At 42.9% G+C, this 27,199-nt stretch overlaps 1 protein-coding gene across 8 annotated transcripts in view; it reads right to left on the bottom strand.

The window, feature by feature from the left end:
- Positions 1 to 319: 319 nt before the first annotated feature.
- rc3h2 (ring finger and CCCH-type domains 2) overlaps positions 320 to 27,199 on the bottom strand; it is a 142,534-nt gene continuing 115,654 nt past the window's right edge. For 6 of the 8 annotated variants that reach the window (XM_038782222.1, XM_038782228.1, XM_038782225.1 and 3 more), the window contains 4 exons: positions 19,400 to 19,481; positions 15,535 to 15,636; positions 12,433 to 12,575; positions 320 to 6,069 (listed from right to left, as the gene is read on the bottom strand). In XM_038782222.1, coding sequence (XP_038638150.1) covers positions 5,868 to 6,069; positions 12,433 to 12,575; positions 15,535 to 15,636; positions 19,400 to 19,481 — 529 coding nt within the window. In that variant the 3' untranslated portion in view covers positions 320 to 5,867. The other 2 variants (XR_005458519.1, XM_038782230.1) reach the window with 2 other exon arrangements.

Below are 27,199 nucleotides of genomic sequence, written 5' to 3'. Positions count from 1 at the left end.
TGCAATTCTACACAGCTATTATATATGGTTATTCAGGATATTAAGTCACCAGTTAATAGATGTATAATGGCTGCTGCTACTTGTTGTTTCAAAAGGACCCCATAACATTTAAATGAACAACTAGGTATATTTATGTTTAGGAAAGGTTTATTTTAATGAATTGGACTCTGGAGTTGCATTGACCATTGTCTAAAGTCTTGAGCAACGTTCCAAATTAATCGAAACACATTTACATATATAGTTCCCCCCCAACCAAGCTAAATTGCCAAAGTCCTTTTCACAAAATGCTTGCATCCCTATAGGAAGGATCACCAGAGGATAAACTTTAATTGACAAATAACTTTATTGTTATGCATGCAAATACATTTCAAGTACTGCAAACTGTCCCAATCATCTTTCAAACACCTAAATTCATGATACTCTATTCTAGTGTACAGCCCAAGCTATTAACTCTTCAGTGCAACAGAACAAGTTTTTGTACACAGATTATTCAACCTTTGTTATTCAGTATCACAAAACTAATCCATTCCAGACCGAAATGGTCTAGCATTCATATTTCATCCTACTCCTAAAACAAAAGGTAACAGATTATCAACAATTTGGAAGTCAAATTGAAATTAACAATTGGAATAGAATTTATTCCCTATTTAATTAACAGAGCACTTAAAAAAAATTATACAATTTAAATATAAGCCAAGTAGGTGTAATAAAAATGACCATTAAATCCATCTTATTGATGGTGCCTCCTTTATACATGACGGATGTGTACCATCTTTAATTTCATTTACATTTCAATCGAACAATAGATTTGCAAATAAAATGTCTAATACAGACGTAAAATATTCACATGTGAGCTCCAAAATCTGTTGTACAATTGGCAAAATAGGCCTCTTTTCCCAATTTTTCCAGCTAAGCAGTTTTTCTAAAGATTTTAGTTTTGCAGCAAGAAAACATTTTGTCATAACTTTCAGGGAAAAGAATACGCAAAACGGCATAAATGCAGACAGCAAATGCTGCAAGCTAACCACAATGCTTCAAGTGGCTGCACAGTGGGCATGTGTAGTACAAATAAGAACCACGTGTGTTGTATCACAACTACAGTATAATGTACTTTTTTTTTGCCCAGCTAAGGAACTGCATGCACTTCCATGCCTTTGATTAACCGAGGCCTTCATTGGATGGGTTTATGGGATATGTGCAGGTGACTAAATTCTGAAGTGATGCAACTTGGAGTCATGCAGCAAGTTAACTGCACAGGGGTGGATTCCATTGAAATAGCATTTAAAAAATTGATTGATTCTCAAAGAATTATGATACGTTACCATAGTTAACGTGCATCAGTTGTAAAAAAAAAGCAACCAGTTTCCCCAATCCCCCTCCAGCAGAGCAGAACCAAGTTCTTTTTTAAACAAAATCAATTTTAAAATAAAACAGTACATTTTTTTAAACAAATGCAATTTTAAAATAAAACGGTACATACACAAGATTAATTTATGTAATATATATTCACCCTCAGAAAGCACTGAAGATGTTATTTGTAGTTTTGTAGCACAGAGGGCAGTCATTTCCCCGAGGGCAGCAATCTATTTTCGGAGGGTTATTCAGAAACTCCTGGGCTCCCAAAATATCTTGGTCATATTCAAGTAGCATACAAAAAGTCCTTAAGATCAATATATTTAAAAGTTAAACGTTTACTTTCCTGGATTCAAGCATCAATAAATAGATCTCTAAAAGTGTATAATAGGCATTTTCTTTTTTAGGGGTTGGGGGGCTGGTGGTGTGGGTTACTTTTGAAAAACAATTAGATAGTTGATGGGGCTGTAAATTGATTCAACAGAACCATTTCCTACCACTAGAGGGAGAATGCAACTATATACAATTCACTGAGACCCCACAGTGGCAGAGACTAAGTACTGCAGCAAGACCCAATGTACAATTTATCTTGAAATGTTCTATAGTCCAGTTCGATGTCTTTGATCCAAAGCTTGGTCATTTTTGCACTATAGGATGTAAACCTATAGGTCCCATGTAAGGATAAGAAAACAAATTTCGACAACTCCTGTTCCTGTACTTTAAAGTATGTCAGTGATTATGAGCTTGACTCATATTTGCTTTTTGCATTGCCAACAAGAAAGCACCGGACACTAGAGTTAAACATTAAGATTCAGGAGCTCAATTCGGCATTCATCTGTTATGGCAATAGAGCCAGTGCCATTTATAATTAACATATTTATAAGCAATTATCAGTACTGTGAGAAACTCTGATGATTACTAAATATTTGAATTACAGAGACTTTATGTTTATTATTAATGCAACTGGACAGCTGAACTAAAACTGTAAATTTTAGATGGAAACTACAGCACATTTCACTTGAAAACATTATGTACTTTTACATAAAATTTACATTAAATATTATTCCTATGCTACTTATTTTAATGACTAACACCACCTGCCTAAAGCTTTGGTGCATGTTTTGGTTTACTCTGAATCTATATTGTTAAGAGCAGCTTTGGTTGAAAATTAATTACTGCAATAGAAGAGTTTGTAAAATGGTCTTCAGTCAGTTTAGCTTTCGATTGCTTATGCCAGTATCCAGATTTAAAAAAAAAAATAATGTGTACAAGTTCAAAGATATGGACTAAAGACCATGTAAACACACAAAGACTGATAACTTCAGACTACAATAGGTGCATAGATCCCAGTAACTATAAGCTTCGGTATATGATACTGAGTAGGAGGCCCACAAAAATTTAAATGTACAATATCACTCCATTACAAAAACCGATATAAATCCTATTATAAATAGGAAGAGATTTCATGATGCTGCCTAATGCAATTATAAACATCAAGCAGCAAACTGTCTCATCACTCTGTGCAAATATCCTCCAGGAAAAAATGTTCAACCCTCAGGGAAGTGCACAAAACTGTTTTAAAAATTCTGACACTTTGTTGTGGTATTGTGTATCACTTTAACAACTCAGACGACCAATAACATGATCTTGCAGAAGTTGTTTACCAGCAGAACACCTCCCTTGTAGCTACCTGGTGAAAGTCGTGCTTGGTTTAAAATATCCCAGTACGATTTTCAGAACAATCAACTTCACAGAAGTCATCAAAAAATAAAAACGCAAAATGCAAATTCAAAACAATAGAACAGTAAAGATAGAAACTGCAGGGTACTGTTAAATCTAGGCTAATAGCAAATGGTGTATCCACATAACAGAAATTATGTTCATGCAACAGCAGCTTGTTTTAAAAAAAAAGGGAATTACTGATACACATTCTATTTAATCTTCAATGGTTTGATCCAAAACACACATATTGTAACATTGTTGGCTAGGGAATCAACAGAATTGTATAAACTAATAAAAGGCTAAAGACAATTTAATCAGTTTTTTTTTAAACAAACAGATGCTGTTACTGCTCCTTTGACTGCCAGCCTTACCTTTGTAAACAAAGCCATTTATTTAATTCTCCAAGGGGTTAGAAATTTAATTTACAATGAGCTCATTTGGAGAGTGAAAAGAAGCCAAAAAGCTTTCCTCTCAATTTCTCAAAATTGTAAAAAGTTACACACAGTCAAAACAAACATAATATCAATAATTTCTTAGTATCACAACTGCAGATTTTTGTAAACAATTTTAAAATACTTTTACTGTCAATGCCCAGCTATTATTTAATAAATCTACCAGTCTCCCAGAACCCGATGAACATATGTGCAATGGCAAACTTCAATTATGCCTTGTGTTAACTAAAATGCATTACCATGATTATTAGCAATAGTATTTTATTCAAATAAAACTACTGATATTCTTGGCATTTACTTTAAGTTTGGTCAAATTGAAGATGGTTATCTTAAACTGAACTGTGAAATGTGACTTTGGATTGCTCATAAATTTATTGCAGAACCACTGGGCCTTGACTGCAACATATAATGTTCATCCATTATGAAGCAAATACAGAGAAGCCATTAGAAATTCTTAGACTAGAGAAGGTAAAAAAAAGAGACCAGTGGAACTGGCTTATCATTCAGTGCAAACACCACACAATGCAGGAGTTCCAAAATACAGTTTTCACTCTGTACTTTCTCTTTGCTGCCATTACATTTGCTGTATATATAGAGGCCTTTTCCTTCAAAAATGTTGAGAAACATCTCGGAATACCCAAGTACTTCAAACACAACTAAGATAGACATCAAAAATGTGCAGCACTTATGTAAATCAATTAGAATAGTACGTTAGCATAATTTAGCATTATTGTTAAACTCTAATGAATATCTTTACACAAGCATAAGAAAAGTCAAGGGCGAGACAAGGCTTTTTTTTTTGAAGTGTTTAAAATGGAACTACTCGCAATTTTTGTCTTTGGTGTGTTTTTTTGGGGTAGAAGGCAGTAAGTCCCTTTCTTATTATTCTGTATATGGTCACTTATGCTCATTACTATCTGTTCACAAACAGCAATGTAGGTAATGGTGCCGAGTTCCCTGATGCTATACATCCTCCAAATCCAGGATGTAGCAAGTTATATTTCTATTGCAGCAGCACCAAAATTGACTGAAATGTTTCTAAATGAAACACAGATGAATTGAATTTATGTAGTTGCTGCTTAACCTGTGATTATTAGAACAAAAGAAGTGAAAGCATATTGCCACATTAACCAAAGGCAAATTACTGTGAATGCTGGAAATTGGAAATTGAAAATGCTGGAAATACTAAATAGGTCAGGCAGCATTTGTGGAAAGAATATCAGTGAACATTTCAAGTCGTAACTTTTTGGATTAACCCCGTTTCTTTCTCTAAAAAGGTGCTGCCTGACTTGCTGATCATTTCCAGAATTATTTTCAGTTTATTTGTCACATAATAATAATAATAGCTTATTGTCACAAGTAGGCTTCAATGAAGTTACTGTGAAAAGCCCCTAGTCGCCACATTCCGGCGCTTGTTTGGGGAGGTTGATACGGGAATTGAACTCGCGCTTCTGGCCTTGTTCTGCATTACAAGCCAGCTGTTTAGCCCACTGTGCTAAACCAGCCCCATTGACCATTGGTTAATCTTGCAGGATACTTTCATCGCTGTTCAGAGGCACACCTTGGCAGATAAGTGGCCATGTGGCAATATTTCAGCGACTCCACCCTGTTTAACGTTGGCTTTGTATATTTAAAAATACTTAACCAGGGATATTTCTCAATTGTTCAATGTTATCACAGTTTATGGAAGCTGTTGGAAACTGTATTTTGAAACTCTAATTATGCATTTTGTTTTTAAAAAGTTAAAAGTATGCTCCTTCCACCATTTAACGAAACAAGTTTCCTATAAAAGTGCAACAATGCCATGAAAGTAAATTTTACCATAACAGCTCGAAAATAGTTTTCCAAGCCATTATTTTCTTACAATTTTGTGTGAATTGTACACAAAAATATATAAAACAGAAGAGGAGGTAAAGTCATAGTTAGCTTTCACCAGGTGTGTTGCTGCAAGGCTCTGCTGGTCAACAACTGAGTTGTTTACGTTCTACATTAGCCATTGTGAATAAGAATGGCTAAGTTACTGCACTGGCTCACAACAGACTCATAAAAGGCTGCTTTAAAGCATTAAGTAGAATGATGTCCAAATTCCAAGATTCGTTGGAATTTGAATTAGTTATCCGACTAAAATCAATTTTATTTGTCAAAATGGTTAATGCAGGAGGGCTTTCGTAGTATCAAAAAAGTCCACAGGAATTTGATGCCCCCATATTGTTCTTTAAAAAAATACATAATATAATATACACACACATATATACAAATTGATGTGTTACATATATTATATTATATAATATAGAAAGCAAAATTAATTGCTTTTGGATGTTGGTATAAGCACGAAACACTTCAGCTCCCATTGACTAGAGCCTCGCCATTTGTTGCAGGTTTCATGTCGTTCTGATCTTCTGATAACTTGACTGCAGATGTTTTCAGGGCCAAATTATTGATGCTGAAGGAAGCAGTCACTGCCGGGCAGGTGACAAAACCAATCGAGGCGATGGTAGGCTGGTTAAAGCCAGAAGTTACAGGTATCATCTTCTGTTCCTCTCTGACAGAAAAGAGAATACATGAAATAGCTAGTTAAGACAATGAAACTGGTTTTCAACGTACTTTATTAAGTTACTTGACCCAGTATATTTTTTCCAATTCCCTGATTTGGTGTCGCTCAAGAGCAGGGCCGCCAATTGATAAACAAGTGACCTATATATCCATATAACTATGCTGATCTGTAAAACTGGGTACTAGGAAGTGGATTTAAGCAGCTCAACATGCAAGTCATCTTCCTCGGTAGAAGTATGTCGCTATACATTATTTTCCACAAATGCCATAACGGAGACTGGGAGTACACTTAAGGGCCACCCAGTGGAAACGACTACCTGACTACTTGATGCCATAATGCTTCAGTCAAACTCTTTTAATGGCCTCATAAGTACATCATTCATGTGTTCTGCAAGAGTAAGAGATATGTCGTCATTATAGCAAAAATACTGCCGAAATAGTTTTCTATAAATCCTTTCTATTAAATCATTTGCCCTGCCATAATTAAACTGTGATCAGCAGAATAAGTTTAAATAGGAAAAAACATGAATACAGCTGTCCCAAGCATCAGACTTTCCATCCAAGAACAGAACTATGTTAAAGTGGAATTGTGTACTGATACATCCTGTATTGATTCTGCTGTTGAGTCTTTTACAGTTACAAGGCTCATTACTGGATGAGTCTCTCCTCAAATCAACATAGCCTGCCAGGGCCAGCCATTTATTGGCATGTTAAATTAAACCCTTTTTGATAAGCAAACTCCTGTACGTATTGGATCCACAAAACACAGTTAATATAGACCTTTCACAAGTATGATTTAAATGCATTGGTACCCTTTAACACACAAACTGTACAGATAACAAAGAGCAAAGAAAAGTACAGCACAGGAACAGGCCCTTCGGCCCTCCAAGCCTGTGCCGACCATGCTGCCCGTCTAAACTAAAATCTTCTGCACTTACGGGTCCGTATCCCTCTATTCCCATCCTATTCATGTATTTGTCAAGATGCCCCTTAAATGTCACTATCGTCCCTGTTTCCACCACCTCCTCCAGCAGTGAGTTCCAGGCACCCACTACCTTCTTGTGTAAAGAAAACTTGCCTTGTACATCTCCTCTAAACCTTGCCCCTTGCACCTTAAACGTATGCCCCCTACTAATTGACCCCTCTACCCTGGGATAAAGCCTCTGACTATTCACTCTGCCGATGCCCCTCATAATTTTGTAGACCTCTATCAGGTCGTCCCTCAACCTCCGTTGTTCCAGTGAGAACAAACCGAGTTTATTCAACCTCTCCTCATAGCTAATGCCCTCCATACCTGGCAACATCCTGGTAAATCTCTGCTGCACCCCCTCTAAAGCCTCCACATCCTTCTGGTAGTGTGGGGACCAGAATTGAACACTATACGCCAAGTGTATAGTGAGTCTCCCCCCCCCCCCCCCCCCCTGCTGACGCTCACTCTCCCGCAAAGAAGTCAATAAATGGTTGCCCCCTCCGGGTGAACCCCTGCACAGATCCCCTCAAGGCAAACTTAATTTTTTCCATCCCCAGCTGCAACATGACTTGCCAATTTTTATACTCAATGCCCCGGCCAATAAAGGCAAGCATGCCGTATGCCTTCTTTTATTTTTAAATTTTATTTTTTTTAAATAAACAATTTTATTGAGGTAGTTTTTGGCTTTATAAACAGTTACAGACATCATCAGAAAGGAAGCAAAAAAGGCAAAAATGTGCAAACATCCACGTACTTTCAATACTTCCATCGTAACATATTGCACAAGCCCGCTCCCCTCCCACCGGGTACTACCCGCCAAATCCCCCCCCCCCCTCCTGCTGATGCTCACTCTCCCGCAAAGAAGTCAATAAATGGTTGCCCCCTCCGGGTGAACCCCTGCACAGATCCCCTCAAGGCAAACTTAATTTTTTCCATCCCCAGGAAACTCGACATGTCCGCAAGCCACCACTCAGTCTTCAGGGGCTTTGAGTCCCTCCACGCCAATAATATTCGTCGCCGGGCTATCAGGGAAGCAAAGGCCAGCACATCGGCCTCTTTCTCCCCCTGGACGCCCGGGTCTTCCGAAACCCCAAAAATTGCCACCCCTGGACTCATCACCACCCTTGTTTTTAGCACCTGGGACATGACCCCCGCAAATCCCTCCCAGTACCCCCTCAGCTCAGGGCATGCCCAAAATATGTGAACATGGTTCGCTGGTCCTCCCACGCACCTAGCGCATTTGTCCTCTATCCCGAAAAATTTGCTCATCCGAGCCACCGTCATATGGGCCCGGTGAACGACCTTAAATTGGATCAGCCCGAGCCTAGCACATGTCGCGGTCGAGTTTACCCTACTCAGGGCCTCTGCCCACAGCCCATCCTCCATTTCCCCGCCTATCTCCTCCTCCCATTTAAGTTTCAGTTACTCTGTCTGGGACCCTTCCTCCCTCATGAGCACCTTATATATACCCGAGACTCTGCCCTCCCCTTCTTCCCTCCTAGAGACTATTCTGTCGAGGATCCCCATTGGCGGGAGGCGCGGGAAAGATGGGACCTGTCTACGAACAAAGTCCCGCAACTGTAAGTATCTAAAATCATTTCCCCTTACCAACCCAAATTTCTCCTCCAAGCTCCTCAAACTCATGAAGCTCCCTTCCAGGAACATATCACCCACCCTTCCCGCCCCTGCTCACCGCCATACTCTGAACCCCCCATCCATACTGCCGGGGGCAAACCGATGGTTGTCGCAGATTGGCGCCCAGACAGACGCCCCCATCTTCCCCACATGCCTCCTCCACTGGCCCCATATCCGCAGGGTCGCCACCACTACCGGGCTGGTGGTGTACTTGGCCGGCGGCAGCGGTAGAGGAGCCGTGACCAGGGCTTCCAAACTGGAGCCCCTGCACGAAGCCGCCTCCACCCGCTGCCGTATGCCTTCTTGACTACCTTCTCCACCTGTGTTGCCCTTTTCAGTGACCTGTGGACCCGTACACCTAAATCTCTCCGACTGTCAATACGCGAGGGTTTTACCATTCACTGTATATTCCCTACCTGCATTAGACCTTCCAAAATGCATTACCTCACATCTGTCCGGATTAAACTCCATCTGCCATCTCTCCGCCCAAGTCTCCAAACGATCTAAATCCTGCTGTACCCTCTGACAGTTCTCATCGCTATCCGCAATTCCACCACCTTTTGTGTTGTCTGCAAACTTACTAATCAGACCAGTTACATTTTCCTCCAAATCATTTATATATACTACGAACAGCAAAGGTCCAAGCACACTAATCCCTGCGGAATACCACTAGTCACAGCCCTCCAATGAGAAAAGCACCCTTCCATTGCTAGTCTGTGCCTTCTATGACCTAGTCAGTTCTGTATCTATCTTGCCAGCTCACCTCTGATTCCATGTGACTTCACCTTTTGTACCAGTCTGCCATGAGGGACCTTGTCAAAGGCCTTACTGAAGTTCATATAGACAACATCCACTGCCCTACCTGCATCAATCATCTTTGTGACCTCCTCGAAAAACTCTATCAAGTTAGTGAGACAAGACCTCCCGTTCACAAAACCATGCTGCCTCTCACTAATACATCCATTTGCTTCCAAATGGGAGTAAATCCTGTCTCGAAGAATTCGCTCCAGTAATTTCCCTACCACTGACGCAAGGCTCACCGGCCTGTAGTTCCCTGGATTATCCTTGCTACCCTTCTTAAACAACATTGGCTATTCTCCATTCCTCCAGGACATCACCTGAAGACAGTGAGGATACAAAGATTTCTGTCAAAGCCTCAGCAATTTCCTCTCTAGCCTCCTTCAGTATTCTGGGGTAGATCCCATCAGACCCTGGGGACTTATCTACCTTAATATTTTTCAAGACGCCCAACACCTCGTCTTTTTGGATCTCAATATGACCCATGCTATCGATACACCCTTCTCCAGACTCAACATCCACCAATTCCTTTTCTTTGGTGAATATTGATGCAAGTGTTCATTTAGTACCTCTCCCATTTCCTCTGGCTCCACACATAGATTCCCTCGCCTGTCCTTCAGAGGGCCCAACCTTTCCCTGGCTACCCTCTTGCTTTTTATGTACATAAAAAGTCTTGGGATTTTCCTTAACCCTATTTGCCAATGACTTTTCGTGACTCCTTTTAGCCCTCCTGACTCCTTGCTTAAGTTCCTTCCTACTTTCCTTATATTTCACACACGGTTAGTCTGTTCCCAGCCTTCTAGCCCTGACAAATGCCTCTTTTTTTCTTTTTGATGAGGCCTACAATATCTCTCGTTATCCAAGGTTCCCGAAATTTGCCGTATTTATCCTTCTTCCGCACAGGAACATGCCGGTCCTGAATTCCTTTCAACTGACATGTCAGATGTTGATTTACCCTCAAACATCCGCCCCCAATCTAGGTGCTTCGGTTCCTGCCTAATATTGTTATAATTAGCCTTCCCCGAATTTAGCACATTCACCCTGGGACCACTCTTATCCTTGTCCACCAGCACTTTAAACTTACTGAATTGTGGTCACTATTCCTGAAATGCTCCCCTGCTGAAACTTCTACCACCTGGCTGGGCTCATTCCCCAATACCAGGTCCAGTATAGTCCCTTCCCTAGTTGGACTATCTACATATTGTTTTAAGAAACCCTCCTGGATGCTCCTTACAAACCTCTGCCCCGTCCAAGCCCCTAGCGCTAAGTGAGTCCCAGTCAATATCGGGGAAGTTGAAGTCTCCCATCACAACAACCCTATTGGTTTTACTTCCTTCCAAAATCTGTCTACTTATCTGCTCCTCTATCTCCCGCTGGCTGTTGGGTGGCCTGTAGTAAACCCCCCAACATTGCGACTGCACCCTTCTTCTTCCTGATCTCTACCCATATAGCCTCGCTGCCCTCCAAGGTGTCCTCCCGCAGTACAGCTGTGATATTCTCCCTAACCAGTAGCGCAACTCCTCCACCCTTTTTACATCCACCTCGATCCTGCCTGAAACATCTAAATCCTGGAACGTTTAGCTGCCAATCCTGTCCTTCCCTCAATCAGGTCTCTGTAATGGCAGCAACATCATAGTTCCAAGTACTAATCCAAGCTCTAAGTTCATATGCCTTGCACGTTATACTTCTTGCATTAAAACATATGCACTTCAGGCCACCAGTCCCACTGTTTTCAGCAACACCTCCCTGTCTGCTCTTTCTCAGAGCCATACTGGCCCTATTCCCTCGTTCTCCCTCAATTTTTTCACCTTCTGACCTATTTCTCCGGTACCCACCCACCCTGTCATACTAGTTTAAACCTTCCCGTGTGACACTAGCAAAACGTCAGTTTAAATTAAAAAGGTCGAAGTAGTAAATACTGAACTCTTGAAAGTGATTTTCTGCAGACAGACAGATAAATTATTAGTTCAATTCAGTGTTTGGTATCAGCGTTGGCTCAGCTGTGGTAAAACTAATGCTCACATGTTTAATAGTCCTAATCTTTTCAGAATCATTCCTTGTTTCAGTATTATCCTAAAAGCTGTTCGATATCTTCAACGAATTTACTGACATTCTTACATCCACCATCATTTATAAAAATGGACCCCAAATAGTTAATATTTTTGCCATATTTAATTATTGGACCCACTCTTTCATCCCAAAACAGTTTGGTGCCGGTTATTTTTTACTTTTCATGTGCTTAAACAACAGTACTATTTCCCGACCAAATATTTTTCTTCTTTTTAGTTTTTCTAATTTCCTTTAGTACCTCTGTAGTATAATTTTCTATTCACAATTTTTAGTATAGCTAGTCTTAATTTTACTAAATGCCTCCATTTTAAGTTTGTTTTAAATAGATTGGCTCATTGAACATGGATATGCCTCCTTTTTGACATACTCTTTGTCACGTTAAGAATTTACATTGCTGATATGTTGACTGGTTTGTTAACATTTCCACCGAGGTAGCATAGGCCAGATGTTCCTACCTCACCAAATGTTTTGTTTCCTATCTAACATCCTTAGCTTAAACTCTTCATTATCCTTCTCTATATTGACGGTAAAAGCAGCTATTTTGTGGGTTACGATTTCACAATTGTTTTCTGCCCGTTACATCAGTTATTAATTCTGTAAAATGAAATGGAATACGAATCAGACAAATGATTTTGTCCTCTCTTCTGTAAACACAACAATCTAGGAATCCTGAAACATTCCAAAAGAAACACACTATTCTGACTACATACATCACTTCAGTTTAGTCTAGCATGAGATAATAAAATTAATCGAACTGTGCAACCCCGTTGTTCTGGCTAAATTGTATGCAGATTTTCCCTTCAATTTCACTTCCATAACAAGATTTACAAATTCAAATATCAAAATCATCCTTTAACTATACAACTTTATGATTCTTACGTGATAGCAATTTGCTCAGCAATCCTGCGGCCCTGCTCCTCTCGCTCATGATCTTCGTGCTTATGATGATGTCCATTTTTGGACAATATGTCACTGGGCAGATCACCTTGGGAGACGATACCCAAATGTCGATCCAGGACATCCTGTACGAACAAACAAATATTGTTTAAGCCTGGTCCTATACCCAATACAATTCAACATGCTTCAAAAATAACATGATCCAATATGTTACCACATATTCCAGTTAATTTTGCTGTGAAAAATAGGAATATTTCACTCCAATCTCCTTCAATGAGCTCTGCAACCTTGCAGAACATGGGCCCAATCTAATCAAATGAGAACAGAGTCCCATTGTGAGCAAATATATCCGCATGTTTCCCTGCACTCGCAGCGCCGCGATACACCCCACTATCTAACGTGACTCTGATTAGATACAGGGCTCAGTGGGGAATGCGCATCCGAGGCCACACTCAGCCCCGCTTTCTGCGCTGAGGAACTCTGCTTGCCAGAACTCCTCAGTGCAGCGAGATCGGGATGCCATTTTTAAATGGAGACCCAATCTCTTGAACTCCTGATACAACCTATATACCACCTTTAGCTGCATCAGATCCAACCTCGCACACGAGGTGGAGCGTTCACCCTCCGCGCACCTCACACCAGAACCCCTCCTCCATACACTCTCCCAACTCTTCCTCCCACTTTGCCTTGATCCCTTCCAGCGGCGGCTTCACCTCTTGCAAAATAGCCCGGTAAAACACTAATACCTTCTCCAGTCCCCTTTGAGTCAGCACCTCCCCCAGCAATGTGGAAGCTGGCTCTACTAGGGCAGCACGGTAGCATGGTGGTTAGCATAAATGCTTCACAGCTCCAGGGTCCCAGGTTCGATTCCCGGCTGGGTCACTGTCTGTGCGGAGTCTGCACGTCCTCCCCGTGTGTGTGTGGGTTTCCTCCGGGTGCTCCGGTTTCCTCCCACAGTCCAAAGATGTGCGGGTTAGGTGGATTGGCCATGCTAAAATTGCCCGTAGTGTCCTAAAAAGTAAGGGGGGGGGGGGATTGTTGGGTTACGGGTATAGGGTGGATACGTGGGTTTGAGTAGGGTGATCATTGCTCGGCACAACATCGAGGGCCGAAGGGCCTGTTCTGTGCTGTACTGTTCTATGTTCTACTGGGAAGCTCTGTATTATCGTATCTATCTCATCAATTATTACCATCGCCCCAGAACTCGAGTGGGGTAACAGGATCTCTCTCCCCAGCAAAGCGAATGTAAGGGTATTTTTAAAGTATGAACGATGTAAAAAGCCTTGGCAAGAGTTGCAAATACATATGTAAAGATGTGTGTAACCCGTATCACTAAAATGTTAAGAGTCCCAATAAGAACATTTAAAAAAAAACTATGAAATACACACCTTTATAAATAAAGTAAGGAAAAGATAGAACAGGGACCACCATTATGGACGTGGGGACAGCCCGTAATGATACTGTTACTATGTTGATTATTATGGTTGTTTCTGTATTGTTCTACAGAGTTTGGTAATGAGTGCACAATACCAATAAAAATATTTTTAAAAAAGACTGCGAAAAGAATGATTCGCTCTTGGAGTGATTGCATGAAGAAATAGGGCTTTTCTAAAATCACAGAACCCCTACTGTGCCGAAGGCGGCGATTCGGCCCATCGAGTCTGCACCGGCCTCTACTCTAAGAGCACCCTACCAAGGCCCAGTCCCCCGCCCCAACACTGCAACCCCACCCAACCTTTGGACACTTAAGGGGCAATTTAGCATGGGCAATTCACCGAACCTGCGCATCTTTGGACTATGGGAGGAAATAGGAGCACCCGGAGGAATCCCAGGTATACATGGGGAGGATGTGCAAACTTTACACAGGCGGTCACCTGAGGTCAGAATTGAACCCAGGTCCCTGGAGCTGTGACACAGCAGTGCTAATTACTGTGCCACCCATGTATTTAGTATTTTGAAAAAAAACTTTATTATGGATGCAATATTAATTACTGCTAAAACACTATTCAGTTTTCCGTTAAACAACAAGAAAATAAAAATACATCTCTCAATCTATTTTACTGTGAGATAATTGTGGACTCATCAGGCAGATTAGAATTCAACTCTCTCCAAGTTTGGCTCCAAAAATTGCCTCTCTCGAGCTTTTTAAAATGTCTCTCTGCATTCCTTGCCTGCACCAGCAATTACCCAATCTCCAGAAGCTGAAAAGGGTGGGTTTCTCCGTCCTGCCACGCCAGATTTCTGGTTCAGCAAGCCATCGGGATTCTCTGTTTCGCCAGCTGGTCAATAGGGTTTCCCATTGTGGGGCAGCCCCACGCTGTCGGGAAACTCCCAGGCTGCCGGCAAAACGGAGCATCCCGCCGGCGGAGAATTCAACCTATTATCTCTGCAAGTGGCAAAGCACATCAACTCCACAGGCAACCAGTCTCATTGAAACTTTGTCTTTCTCGCAAGGGTTTCCAATCTCCACATCTGAAGAACTTGCCTTGGAATTGGAATTCTCTTCAAACATTCCAAGCATACTTTCTTATTTTTGGCCAAGCCATGCAGAACGCCACCTCTCAAAGCCCTGCAGTAAGGAGTCACCAATGGATCTTCAGGACTTCTCTTAAGCCCACTTTGCTTCAAGTCTGCTCCCGTGCAGCTCTTTTTTTACCGTGTAATCTTCCTCACTGCTCCTGTCATTCACCTTGATTCAACAGATCTATCTCTGATCCTTATGTCTTTGTCCCTGCTTGGGACTTTGTTCTTGGAAATCTACATGTCCCCTTCCCAGTTTCCTGCTCCTTGGGGCACTTTCCTTGGTAATGGCATTCTGGCTCCTATCACCTGACCTGCTTTTCATGCCGTTGCACTTATCTTCTTCTGCGGAGGGCCAGTTCCCCAGATGAAGAAAACAATACCTTACTTCCCAAGCCGATAAAAATATTTTGTAAAAGAATCAGGCTGTTTTAGAAGAGAAGCTGAATGTCCATTAAATTCTAGTTGGTGCTTTCTACTTACCCAACTTCAAAGTCAAAACATCCTCATGAAAAATTCAAATGGATGATTATTTAAAAAAATATAGAATATACATTACCATACCTCTAATCCCTCATCTTGATCAGCATCAGTATCCAAAGCAGAAAGCTCCAGTTCTATATCTCGATCAGACCTTGCATCTGCAGAAACTTCAGAAAATTGTCTCTATTGGGGAACAAACAATCAAGGTTATGGTTGCAAATTAAATGCCTGGATATAAAAAACAGGATTACTAAGAACGAAGTGTTAAAATATACCAATACACAAAACATAGTCCGTGCTTAAAAAATAAAACTTCCTTTTGTACTATCATGCAGTCGGACTGGCAACACAATGAAGAATACCATTATATTGTGCAACTCTTAAGGTACTTTGTACAATAGCATCAGTCAATATATCAATCATTCGTCACATGGAGTTCATTCAACATATAAGGCACAGTACAAAACTGAAAGAGGCTGGCACATATGAAAAAGGAGACTGGGAGTGCTGTAAAAAGTAATGGGTCACAAAGGGAATATGAAGGTCTGTAAAGGAAATAAAGAAAAACACTCACGAGGGATATCTAAAAAGGTATGAATATACCTGTGGGCTACATGGGGCCCCAGTTTTCCACACTACCAATTAATAAATTGGATGAATTAATAGTTTTATATTCAAGCTGTGAGACACAAGAAGAAGTGTAGAAAAGGAGTATGAAGTTAGAGAGGGACACAAAGATTGCATGAGCAGAAATAAAACTGTGGTCAGTAGAGTTCAATGGGGTGAAGTAAGAGGTCATCCACTTTGGATCCAAGAAAGGTCAGAGTATCTATTCTCAAGAGAGAGAAAATAGGGGCAAAAAGTTAAATGAACGTTGGCCTTTATCATAAGGGTGTAGGAATACAAATGGTGAGGAAGTTGCACAACAAATTCCATGGTCAGATTCCATCTCAGATATTGCACTCAGTTGTGGGCACCAGACTTCGGAAGCAGATACTGGGGTACAATGCAGATTTAATGCTGAATTATACAGGGCCCAAAGGATGAGTTGCATTAACCTGGCTTGCATACACTTGTGAATAGTAGAATTAGGGGTGAACTAATCGAGCTGCTTTCAAAGTATTGGAGAGAGGCTAGGTATAGAGATTCTATTTTCTCAGGTGGTGAAAATACAAACATACATATTAGGAATAAGTCATTGAAGCCTCTGAGCCTGCTCTGCCATTTAATAAGATCATGGTTGATCTGATTGTGGCTTCAATGCAACTCTCCTGCCTACCCACAATACTCTTGGATTCCCTTGTTATAAAAATAATCTTTATTGTCACAAGTAGGCTTACATTAACACTGCAATGAAGTTACTGTGAAAAACCCCGAGTCGCCACATTCCGGCGCCTGTTCGGGTACACTGTGGGATAACTCAGAATATCAAATTCACCTAACAGCACGTCTTTCGGGACTTGTGGAAGGAAACCGGAGCACCCAGAGGAAACCCACGCAAACACAGGGAGAACATGCAGACTCTGCACAGACAGTGACCTAAACCGGGAATTGAACCTGGGACCCTGGAGCTGTGAAGCAAGTGCTACCCATTGTGCTACCCTGCTATTAGTCAAGTATCTACCTACCTCTGCCTCAACAATACAGTAGTCCCCCGTTGCTCCGCGATATACAGCGGGGGGGCTTATAGACCCCAACTTTTTTTCCAGTTGGGGAGCGGATTATTTTTAGCAACCAAGCCAGCCCAGAAAGTTGCTAAATGTAAAAGTTTGCAAAGTTATCCTTCACCAATTGTGGGTCTTTGTTGGTGACACAGTGGGGAAACAGTTGCTCTAACTGCACAATTGCCAGTTAACTGCGGGTGCCTTTTTAAACCTGTCTCAATAACCGTGTGGATCTGCAGTCACTTGCCCTGTGGTCTCTGCTCCGCTTCAAACAGTCTGTATGCCTCCGGGCGCAGTGTTCTCTGTCTGTGCATTTCCTGTGCTGACAGCCAGCTCACCGATCGATAGAATGCCCATCTATGGAGTAAAGGAATCAGGGAAATCTGCCCTGTGGTTCGCGATATACGGCGGGAGGAGGGGGGGGGGGGGGGGGGGGGGGGGGGCTTATGGGAGGCTGTCTACCAATAACCCTGAAATGTTTAAATTTAAAAACCCAAACCGTGGATATCCGCGGCTCGGATGTAACGCGGGTGGCTGTCTTGGACCCCAACACCCGCGTTATAACGGGGGACTACTGTATTCAATTATCCAGTCTCTAACACTCTCCCGGGAACAGAGTTTCACAGACTCAACCCTCAGGAGAAAAAAAATTCTCTTCATCTCTTTCTTAAAAGGGAGACCCTTATTTTTAAACTGTGTCTTCTAGTTCAGTACTCTTACGAAGGGAAATCTCCTTTCTGCATCTTCTCGGTCAAGATGCCCTTAGGATCTTATGTTTCAATAAGATCACCTCCCATTCTTCTGAACGCCAATGGATACAAGCCCAACCTGTTCAACCTTTCCTCATATGATAACCTCCTCATCCTAGGAATGCAGCTGAATTCTTTTTTTAAAATTTAGAGTACCCAATTCATTTAAGGGGCAATTTAGCATGGCCAATCCACCTAACCTGCACATCTTTGGGTTGTGGGGGTGAAACACATGCAGGGCACGGGGAGAACGTGCAAACTCCATACGGACAGTGACCCAGGGCTGGGATTCGAACCAGGGTCCTCAGTGCCGCAGTCCCAGTGCAAACCACTGCACCACGTGCCGCCCCCTCTGAACCACTTCTAAGTGATTATATCCTTTCTTAAACAAAGAGGCCAAAATTGTACACAGTACTCCAACCTGTATAGCTGTACTAAAATATCCCTACTCTTATTATATTCATTCACATTGCAACAAACAACAACATTCAGTTTTCCTCCCTAATCACTTGCTGCACCTGCATACGAATTTTGCATGATTCATACACCAGGACAACCAGAACCCTCTGTATCTCAATATTCTGAAATCTCTCTCTATTTACATAATATGCTGCTTTTCCATTCATCCTGCTAAAGTGGACAAGTTGACTTTTTTCCACATTATATGCCATCTGCCAAATTTTTGCCCACTGACTTAATCCATCTATATCCCTTTGCAGTTCCTTTGTGTCCACTTCACAACTTACTTTTCCACCTAACTTTGTGTCATCAGCAAATTTACCAACTATACGTTGAGTCGCTTCATCAAATTATTGGTGTAAATTGTTAAGAGGTCATGGGTTTGTACGGTGGTATCTGAATAATCATCAAATCACTACGGTGCCGAAGGAGAGCAGGCCGAACCAGTCTGCACCTACCCTCCGAAAGAACACACCCAGGCCAACTTCCCAGCCCACCCCGGCTATCCCCATCACCTAACCTGCACATCCTGGACACTAAGGGGAAATTTAGCATGGCCAATCCACCTCACATACCCATCTGTGCACTGTGGGAATAAAATAGAGCACCCAGAGGAAACCCGTGCATACACGGGAGAACGTGCAGACTCCACACAGTCACCAAGGACAGAATTGATTCCAGGTCACTGGTGCTGTGAGGCAGCAGTGCTAAACACTGACTGTCACCCTGTCAAAGGAGCCTTGATGAGTTGCTGCAGTGCATCTTGCAGACAGTATACACCACTACCACTGTGTATCGATGCTAGTGGGAGTGAACGTTGAAGGTGGTGGATGCGGTGCCAATCAAGTGGGCTGCTTTGTCCTGCATGGTGTCGGCTTCTTGTGTTGCTGGAGCTGTACTCATTTGGGCAAGTGGAGAATATTCCATCACACTCCTGATGTGTGCCTTGCAGATGGACAAGGCTTTGGGGAGTCAGGTGCAAATTTTCAGCCCTTGATCTTGTAGCCACAGCATTTATGTGGCTGCTCCATACCTTTTCTGTAAATTTCAGGATCTGCATCACCATGTCCTTACCTGTTGCAGTTCAATATGCAACTGATCTCCACCATTAGAATGTTTCCTATGACCAGACAGATCAATCACTCGCAATCTGCCCCTGCAAGAATAAATGAACAATTGTTTATATAATTATTGATAATACTAATTAGCTGCTGAATGCACCTTATATTGGGGAGGCAATGGGTTCATGAACATAAAACGTCAATCTCAAGCATGATATTGAGGACCAACACTGAATAAAAAGTGATTTTCCATGTAGAGAATCACGATAGGCCTTTCACAATTCCTGCTGACTAAAATGTAGGAAATGTAGGAGAGATCTGGTAATGGGTGGCCTGCCCAGCTTAAAAACCGAATAGGGCAGCTGCAATTAAACTGTGAAAAACTATTAAAAAGTCTTTAAGACATACCTTTGAATATCGAATTTAAGTCTGCATTGTAGATCAGAATGGATAGCCAGTGTCCTGTATTATTACACAAGTGTACCAATAAACGTTTTCAATAAAGCGCTCAGGATATTTGAAACAAAACATTAAGAAATTCACCGATTAAAATGTTTCTCGATTCTTCAATTCATTTTAAAATTGCATTCTAGTTATTGAGGTTGCTAAATTCAAATGTTCAATGGACATTTAAACATTTCTCGGCATGCCCATTTGTCAGAGAAAACAACATTGCAGAGGGATCAATATGATTATTTTTGAAAGAGCTAAAGTTGTATAGTCCTTTGGTCGCATTGTTGGGGAAAAAAATGCTGTTGATGCTTTTTGTCTTGCACTCAATCGGGACGCTGCAAGTGGACTCTGATTGGCATGTTGCTGGCATGGCAATGCATCAGAGAGCGGTTGTCTCCAACACAATGCTTGTGAAGGAGACAAGTGCAATGCATGGACATATTCTGTTTGTAACAGACAGGGCCCTGCACAAATGAATCACATTACAAGCTTCATTGATTGGCTGTTAGCACAATTCCTAGCATGCGTGGGATTGTTCAGCAAGTGCTGTCCAATCACTGAATCCATTCCATGTGATAAGTTTTGAAATCAAGGGCTGGTGGAGTAATGTTAGGACCCTTATTGATGCGATCAACAAAAAGAGAAACGCCGCTGATACGATCCACCAATCATTGGGAAATAAAGTCCACATACCACATCACACTAACCCTGAAATTTACACACCAATTACTCATGTGCTAGGCAGAATGTCTATTTTGGCTTGAGGGCAGCATGCTGTCAGTGGAGAATATCACTGTGAATATGCAGTAGCATGAAATGGCTAGCTTCACCTATTGGCAAAATATTTGAGACATCTTGCCTTTTCAGGGTAATCCAAGGTAGTTGGGGCACTTTTTAGGACCAAGTGGCAGCCTTCGGCTCATTCATAAGTTTGCCTGATTCGACAATGAGAAATTTGATCAGGGTCGATGCTGGGAGTGATTTAACCACCATGTTGTGTCCAGCGTGAATATGGGCATGCTGGGTAAATAGTAGGAAAGGCCAAAATAAAGATTCGCACCGGGTGCAAACCAGTTTGCAATTTACCGGGCCCATTCCCGTTGCCGTTCTTTCCCAAAACTGGGGAACATATCATTAACCTTCATTTGCATTCATTTCAATCTCATTGACGGTATTGAAGTTGAATGCAGTGGCCTCCCGGGAATGAACCAACTCCCCAGCAAGAAATCAGCGAATGGCGTCCAGCACTCCTTTCTAAAAAGGTGAAGCTGGCGCAATGGCAACTGAGGGGAAGTGAGGTGAGTAGGCATTTCCATTTTCTGGTATGAGGCCTTCAGACTATCTTTAATTATTGTGGCGACACATACAGGGCAACCAGTGTCTGCCCTACCAAACACTTCCAGGACAGAGCCCGGGCTCATGGTTCTATGCTGAAAGTCACTTTAACTCCCTTTAGCTGCAAAGCTAGAGGCTGATCACAGTCAAACTGACTATTGCAAATGCCTGGTTAGTTGTAGGAGCACTTCACACTCAACTCTTGTGTGGCTTCTAGAGGTACATGTGCCATGTCTCAGAGGATGATTAGTGGATAGCATTTCAATCAAACTTTGAAAAAATATATATTTAAAGATTTCATAAATAACACATGATCTAAACTTCACAATTCTGAATATAGCTCAGACATGATACTTTTGTTGTGCTAACAACACAAAAGATCAGAGTTAAATAAGCAACAAAAGCCACATCGAAACCCCCCCACCCCATAAACCCCTAGTACCTCAACCAAACCTGACCTATCCCCAATAGCTGATTGTTAGTTTGTTATTGTTTGTTATTTACAGCACTGAAGGAAGACATTAGGTCCATCGTGTTTGCACTGGCTGCCTAAAAAAAAACAACACCTAGCTACTCCCATTCCCAGCTCCACCTCTGTAGCCATCTAAATTCATCACTTTCCAATAAATATTCAGCTCACTTTTGAAATCTCCAATGGAATCCACCTCCACCACTCTCCCAGGCAGCGCATTCCAAACCCCAACAACTCTGAATAAAGAAGTTTCTCCTCATCGCACTCCTAGTTCTCGTGCTGACCATCTTAAAATTGTGACCCCCCCCTAATCACTGTCATACCAACTAGTAAAAACAGAATATCCCTTTTTTTGTTCAGAATTCTGAACACCTCAATGAGGTAAGTCATTATTTGAAGTACAAGATAAATGGCTGCTACCTCAGGTAGAACACCTCCACCGATGTTCTAACAGTGTACTTGACCACTTCCAAGTATAAAAACTCCATAAGGTCACCTAACCAGGCCGAAGCACTAGACAGAACGGAAACCCTCCATCCCAGCAGAATTTATCTCCTGACTATCAGTGAAGAAAAGGCAAGAGTATCTGCCTTCACCCTTGTCCGCAGCCCTGGCAAATCTGATACCCCGAAAATGGCCACCATTAGATAAGGCTCCAGATCGATATTAACTGCTGACATGGTGCTAAAGACCACCTAAAAGCTCACCATCTTTGGGCATGACCAGAACATGTGGATGAGATTAGTCGGTCCACTCTCACCTGTCCTCTACGTCTGTAAGAAACCCACTCATCCTCAGTTGAGTTATATGAGCTCAGTGTACCACCTTGACCTGGATCAGACTGAGCCGTGCGCAAGAAGAGGTGGAAAGGGATCATTTCACACATCATTTCGAATGGCTCCCAACTCCTCCTCCATTTCATGTTCAACTGATCCAGCAGCACAGATTCCATTGAGATGGTCCGCTCATAAATATTCAAAATCTCTTCTCCACCACTCTCCCCTCCCCAAAACGCCTTTCCGGTACAGAGTGGCCTTCACCTTGTTAAAGGTCACCAACTTCATCGCCAGCTCTGCTCCCACGTCTTGATAGATCCTGATCAGGTTACCTTCATACTTCGTGTCACGGTGCTCCTTAGCCCACTGCAGGAGCTTCTACATCTTGAAAACTACAGAAACAGGGCAGCACAGTGACGGTGGTTAGCACTGCTGCCTCATGGTGCCAAGGGCTCGGGTTCGAACCCGGCCCTGGGTCACTGTCCATGTGGAGTTTATACATTCTCCCTGTGTATGTGTGGGTCTCACCCCCACAACTCAAAGATATGCAGGGTAGGTGGATTGGCCACCCTAAATTTCCCCTTAATTGGAAAAATTAAAAAAACTATGGAACCGAATAATCATCACATGAGGCGGCTCATTCAGGCAAGGCTTCTTCTGAAGTGTCTAATGGGCCCTGTCCACCTCACCATGTTTCTTCATTATCTCACAGGCTTTATCAAGCTCCAACCGAACCACGTTGGGATAAACAACATAGGCAAGACTAGGAAAGTGGACTAGTTTGGGGAATATCAGGAACTAGGAACAAAATGAAAGAACAGGACCTCAAGGTTATAATCTCTGGATTATTACCCAAACGACATGCAAATTAGCATAGAGATGAGAAAATTAGGGAAGTAAACACGTGGCTAAAGGAGTGGTGTGGGAAAGTAGGGTTCCATTTCCTGGGGCACTGGCATCAAGTTATTCGGCAGGGGTGGGGGGATTTGTACCGTTGGGACGGTCTCCACCTGAACCGATCTGGGACCAGTGATCTAGTGGAAAGGATAAATAGGCTGGTCACAAGGACGTATAGCTCAATTATGAGTTCGATATACAAATGTACGGAGTGTAAGGAATAAACTATATGAGCTGCAGGCACAAATGCTAGTTGAAGATTATGATGTAGTTGCTAATACAGAGACATGGCTGCAGGATGGCCGGGACTGGGAACGATCTATATCTGGCTATAAAGTTTACAGGAGGGACAGAGAATATGGCAGAGGGGGTGGAGCAGCCTTACCGATTAGAAATACTATCACTTCAATGGTGAGGGAGGATCCGTTGGCAATTGCGTTGAGAGCTGCGAGGAGGTGGAAGGGAATGACTAGGGGAGGGGTGGAACATAGGGTCTCTCTCTATGCGGACGACCTGCTCCTGTACGTGTCGGACCCACTGGCCGGGATGGAGAGTATACTGGAAACACTGAGGGTTCGGCCAGTTTTCGGGATACAAATTAAATATGGCCAAGAGTGGGATGTTTGTGGTGCAGGCAAGGGGCCAGGAGAATAGACTGAAGGAGCTGCCATTTAGGCTGGTTGAGGAAAGCTTCCGGTACTTGGGGATACAGGTGGCACGAGGCTGGGACAGGTTGCACAAGTTAAATTTGACTAGAGTGGTGGAACAAATGAAGAGGGAGTTTCGGAGATGGGATGCACTTCCGCTGTCACTGGCGGGGAGGGTGCAGACTGTAAAGATGACAATCCTCCCTAGATTCCTATTAATCTTCCAGTGCCTCCCGATCTTTATCCCACGGTCCTTCTTCAAAAGGACTGGCAAAATCATCATGAGCTTTGTATGGGCGGGAAAATCCCCGGGGGTGAAGAAAGCGATGCTCGAAAGGAGCCGCAGCGAGGGAGGGCTGGCATTGCCGAGTCTGATCAACTACTACTGTGCGGCTAACATAGCCATGATAAGGAAGTGGATGGAGGAGCGGGTGGAGGCAGCTTCGTGCAGGGGCACCAGTTTGGCAGCCCTGGTCACGGCTCCCCTACCGGTGTCGCCGGACAGGTACTCCACCAGCCCGGTAGTGGTGGCGGCCCTGCGGATATGGGGCCAGTGGAGGAAGCTTGTTGGGGAGGTGGGTGCGTCGGTCTGGGCTCCAATATGTGATAACCATCGATTCGCCCCCGGGAACATGGATGGAGGGTTTCGAACATGGCGGCGGGCGGGGGTGAGGAGGGTGGGCGATATGTTCCTGGAGGGGAGCTTTGCGAGTTTGAGGGGCTTGGAGGAGAAATTTGGGCTGGCAAGGGGAAACGACTTTAGGTACTTACAGATGCGGGACTTTGTCCGCAGACAGGTCCCATCCTTCCCACGCCTCCCGCCAACAAGGATCCAGGACAGAATAGTCTCTAGAGGAGAAGGAGGAGAGGGTAGAATCTCGGATATTTACAAGGTGCTCATGAAGGGGGAAGAGTCCCAGACGGAGGAACTGAAACTTAAATGGGAGGAGGAGCTTGGTGGGGAGATGGAGGACGGGCTGTGGGCAGAAGCCCTGAGTAGGGTAAACTCAACCGCAACATGTGCCAGGCTCGGCCTGATTCAATTTAAGGTAATTCACCGGGCCCACATGACGGTAGCTCGGATGAACAAATTCTTTGGGGTAGAGGACAAGTGTGCTAGATGCGCGGGAGGACCAGCGAACCATGTTCACATGTTTTGGGCATGTCCTAAGCTTAGGGGGTACTGGGAGGGGTTTGCGGGGATCATGTCCCGGGTGCTTAAAATAAGGGTGGTGATGAGTCCAGGGGTGGCAACCTTTGTGGTTTCGGAAGACCCGGGAGTGCAGGGGGAGAAAGAGGCTGATGTTCTGGCCTTTGCTTCCCTGATAGCCCGGCGGCGAACACTGCTAGCATGGAGGGACTCAAAACCCCCGAAGACCGAACGATGGCTTTCGGACATGTCAAGTTTTCTGGGTATGGAAAAAATTAAGTTCACCTTGAGGGGATCTATACTGGGGTTTGCCCGAAGGTGGGTGAGAGACAGACAAGCACCTGTCAGAAAGGAAGTGAATTTCTGGAATGTAGCCGGGATAGTTTCCTGCAGCAATATGTTCCAGATGCAACAAGGGGACAGGCAATATTAGATTTAGTTATGAGTAATGAGCCCAATTTAATTAGTAGCCTAACTGTGTGCGAACATTTATCAAATAGTGATAAATAGTGATGGGGCAGTACAGTAGCATAGTGGTTAGCACTGTGGCTACACAGCGCCAGCGTCCCAGGTTCGATTCCATGCTGGGTTACTGTCTGTGCGGAGTCTGCATGTTCTCCCAGTGTCTGTGTGAGTTTCCTCTTGGTGCTCCGGTTTCCTCCCACAGTCCAAAGGCATGCAGGTTAGGTGGATTGACCATGCTAAATTGCCCTTAGTGTCCAAAAAGGTTAGGAGGGGATATTGGGTTACAGGGATAGGGTGGAAGTGAGGGCTTAAGTGGGTCGGTGCAGACTCGATGGGCCAAATGGCCTCCTTCTGCACTGTATGTTCTATGTTCTGATCACAACAGGATTGACTTCAAAGCAGCATTTGAGAGTGAAAAACACATTTCAGATACTAGAATTTTAGATTTGGGTAAAGCCGACTTTAACGAGATATGGTAAACTGCTAAGATCTATTAATGAGTCAAACAACTGAAATTCAGTGGAGAATATTTCAAGAAACATTTATAAGAGCAAGTTTATACCCCTGAGAGGAGAAGGCTCTGCTTCACAAAAATGGACAACTGAAGAGGTTAGGGATAGCATAAAACTAAATGAAGGGCTTACAAAAATACAAGACAAAGCACAGATTTGGACGAATGGGATAGGTACAACGATCAGCAAAGGGTCACAAAGCAGCAGATAAGAGCTACTAAAATGCATTATGAAAGTAAGCTTGAGAGGGACATCATAAGCAATAGGAAGACATTTTATAGTTATATAAAAGGGAAAGCAGGTGGCGAGGAGCAATGTAGGCCCACTAAAAGCTGAAAATGGAGAAATTGTCAGTGATAATTGGGAATTGGCAGACATGTTGAACAATTATTTTAGTATTTATAGTAGAAAAAGAGGATAACTTGCTGGAAGTCCCAAAAAAAGAATAGTCAATAGAGGACAGGGACTTAATACAATTAATGGGAGTACAGCATCACGAACTAGAAAATTAATGAAACTAGTTCCCAGGACCTGACTGTTTCCATCTGTGCGTGTTAAAGGAAGTCGGGGAGCTGATTGTAGATGCCCTAATTATAATCTTTCAGATATTCAGGAGTAGTCGCTCTGGACTGGAAAATTGCACATAACACTCCACTTTTTAAGAAGGGCAAAAGGGAGAAACCAGGGAATTACATAGAAACATAGTAAATAGGAGCAGGAACAGGCCATTTGGCCCTTTGAGCCTTCTCAGCCATTCACTATGATCACATCTGATCATCCAACTCAATAGCCTAATTTCACTTTCCCCCATATCCTTTGATTCCCTTTGCCTAAGTGCTATATCCAACTGAGTCTTGAAAACATGCAATGTTTTGGCCTCAACTACTTCCTGGGAACAAATTCCACAGGCCGGCCATTCTGGCGAAGAAATTTCTCCTCATCTCTGTCCTAAATGGTCTACCCTCTATCCCAAGACTGTGACCCCTGGTTCTGGACAAACCCACCATCATCGGCAACATCCTTCCTGCATCTGCCCTGTAGGAATTTTATAGGTTTTTATTAGATCTCCCCATATTGTTCTGAACTCCAGCGAATATAACTCTGAT

The sequence above is a fragment of the Scyliorhinus canicula genome, chromosome 21, assembly GCF_902713615.1.
Source record: "Scyliorhinus canicula chromosome 21, sScyCan1.1, whole genome shotgun sequence".
Classification (NCBI taxonomy): domain Eukaryota; kingdom Metazoa; phylum Chordata; class Chondrichthyes; order Carcharhiniformes; family Scyliorhinidae; genus Scyliorhinus; species Scyliorhinus canicula.
The sequence above is the reverse complement of the archived record's forward strand: the minus strand, read 5'-3'. Positions and strand labels throughout refer to the sequence as shown.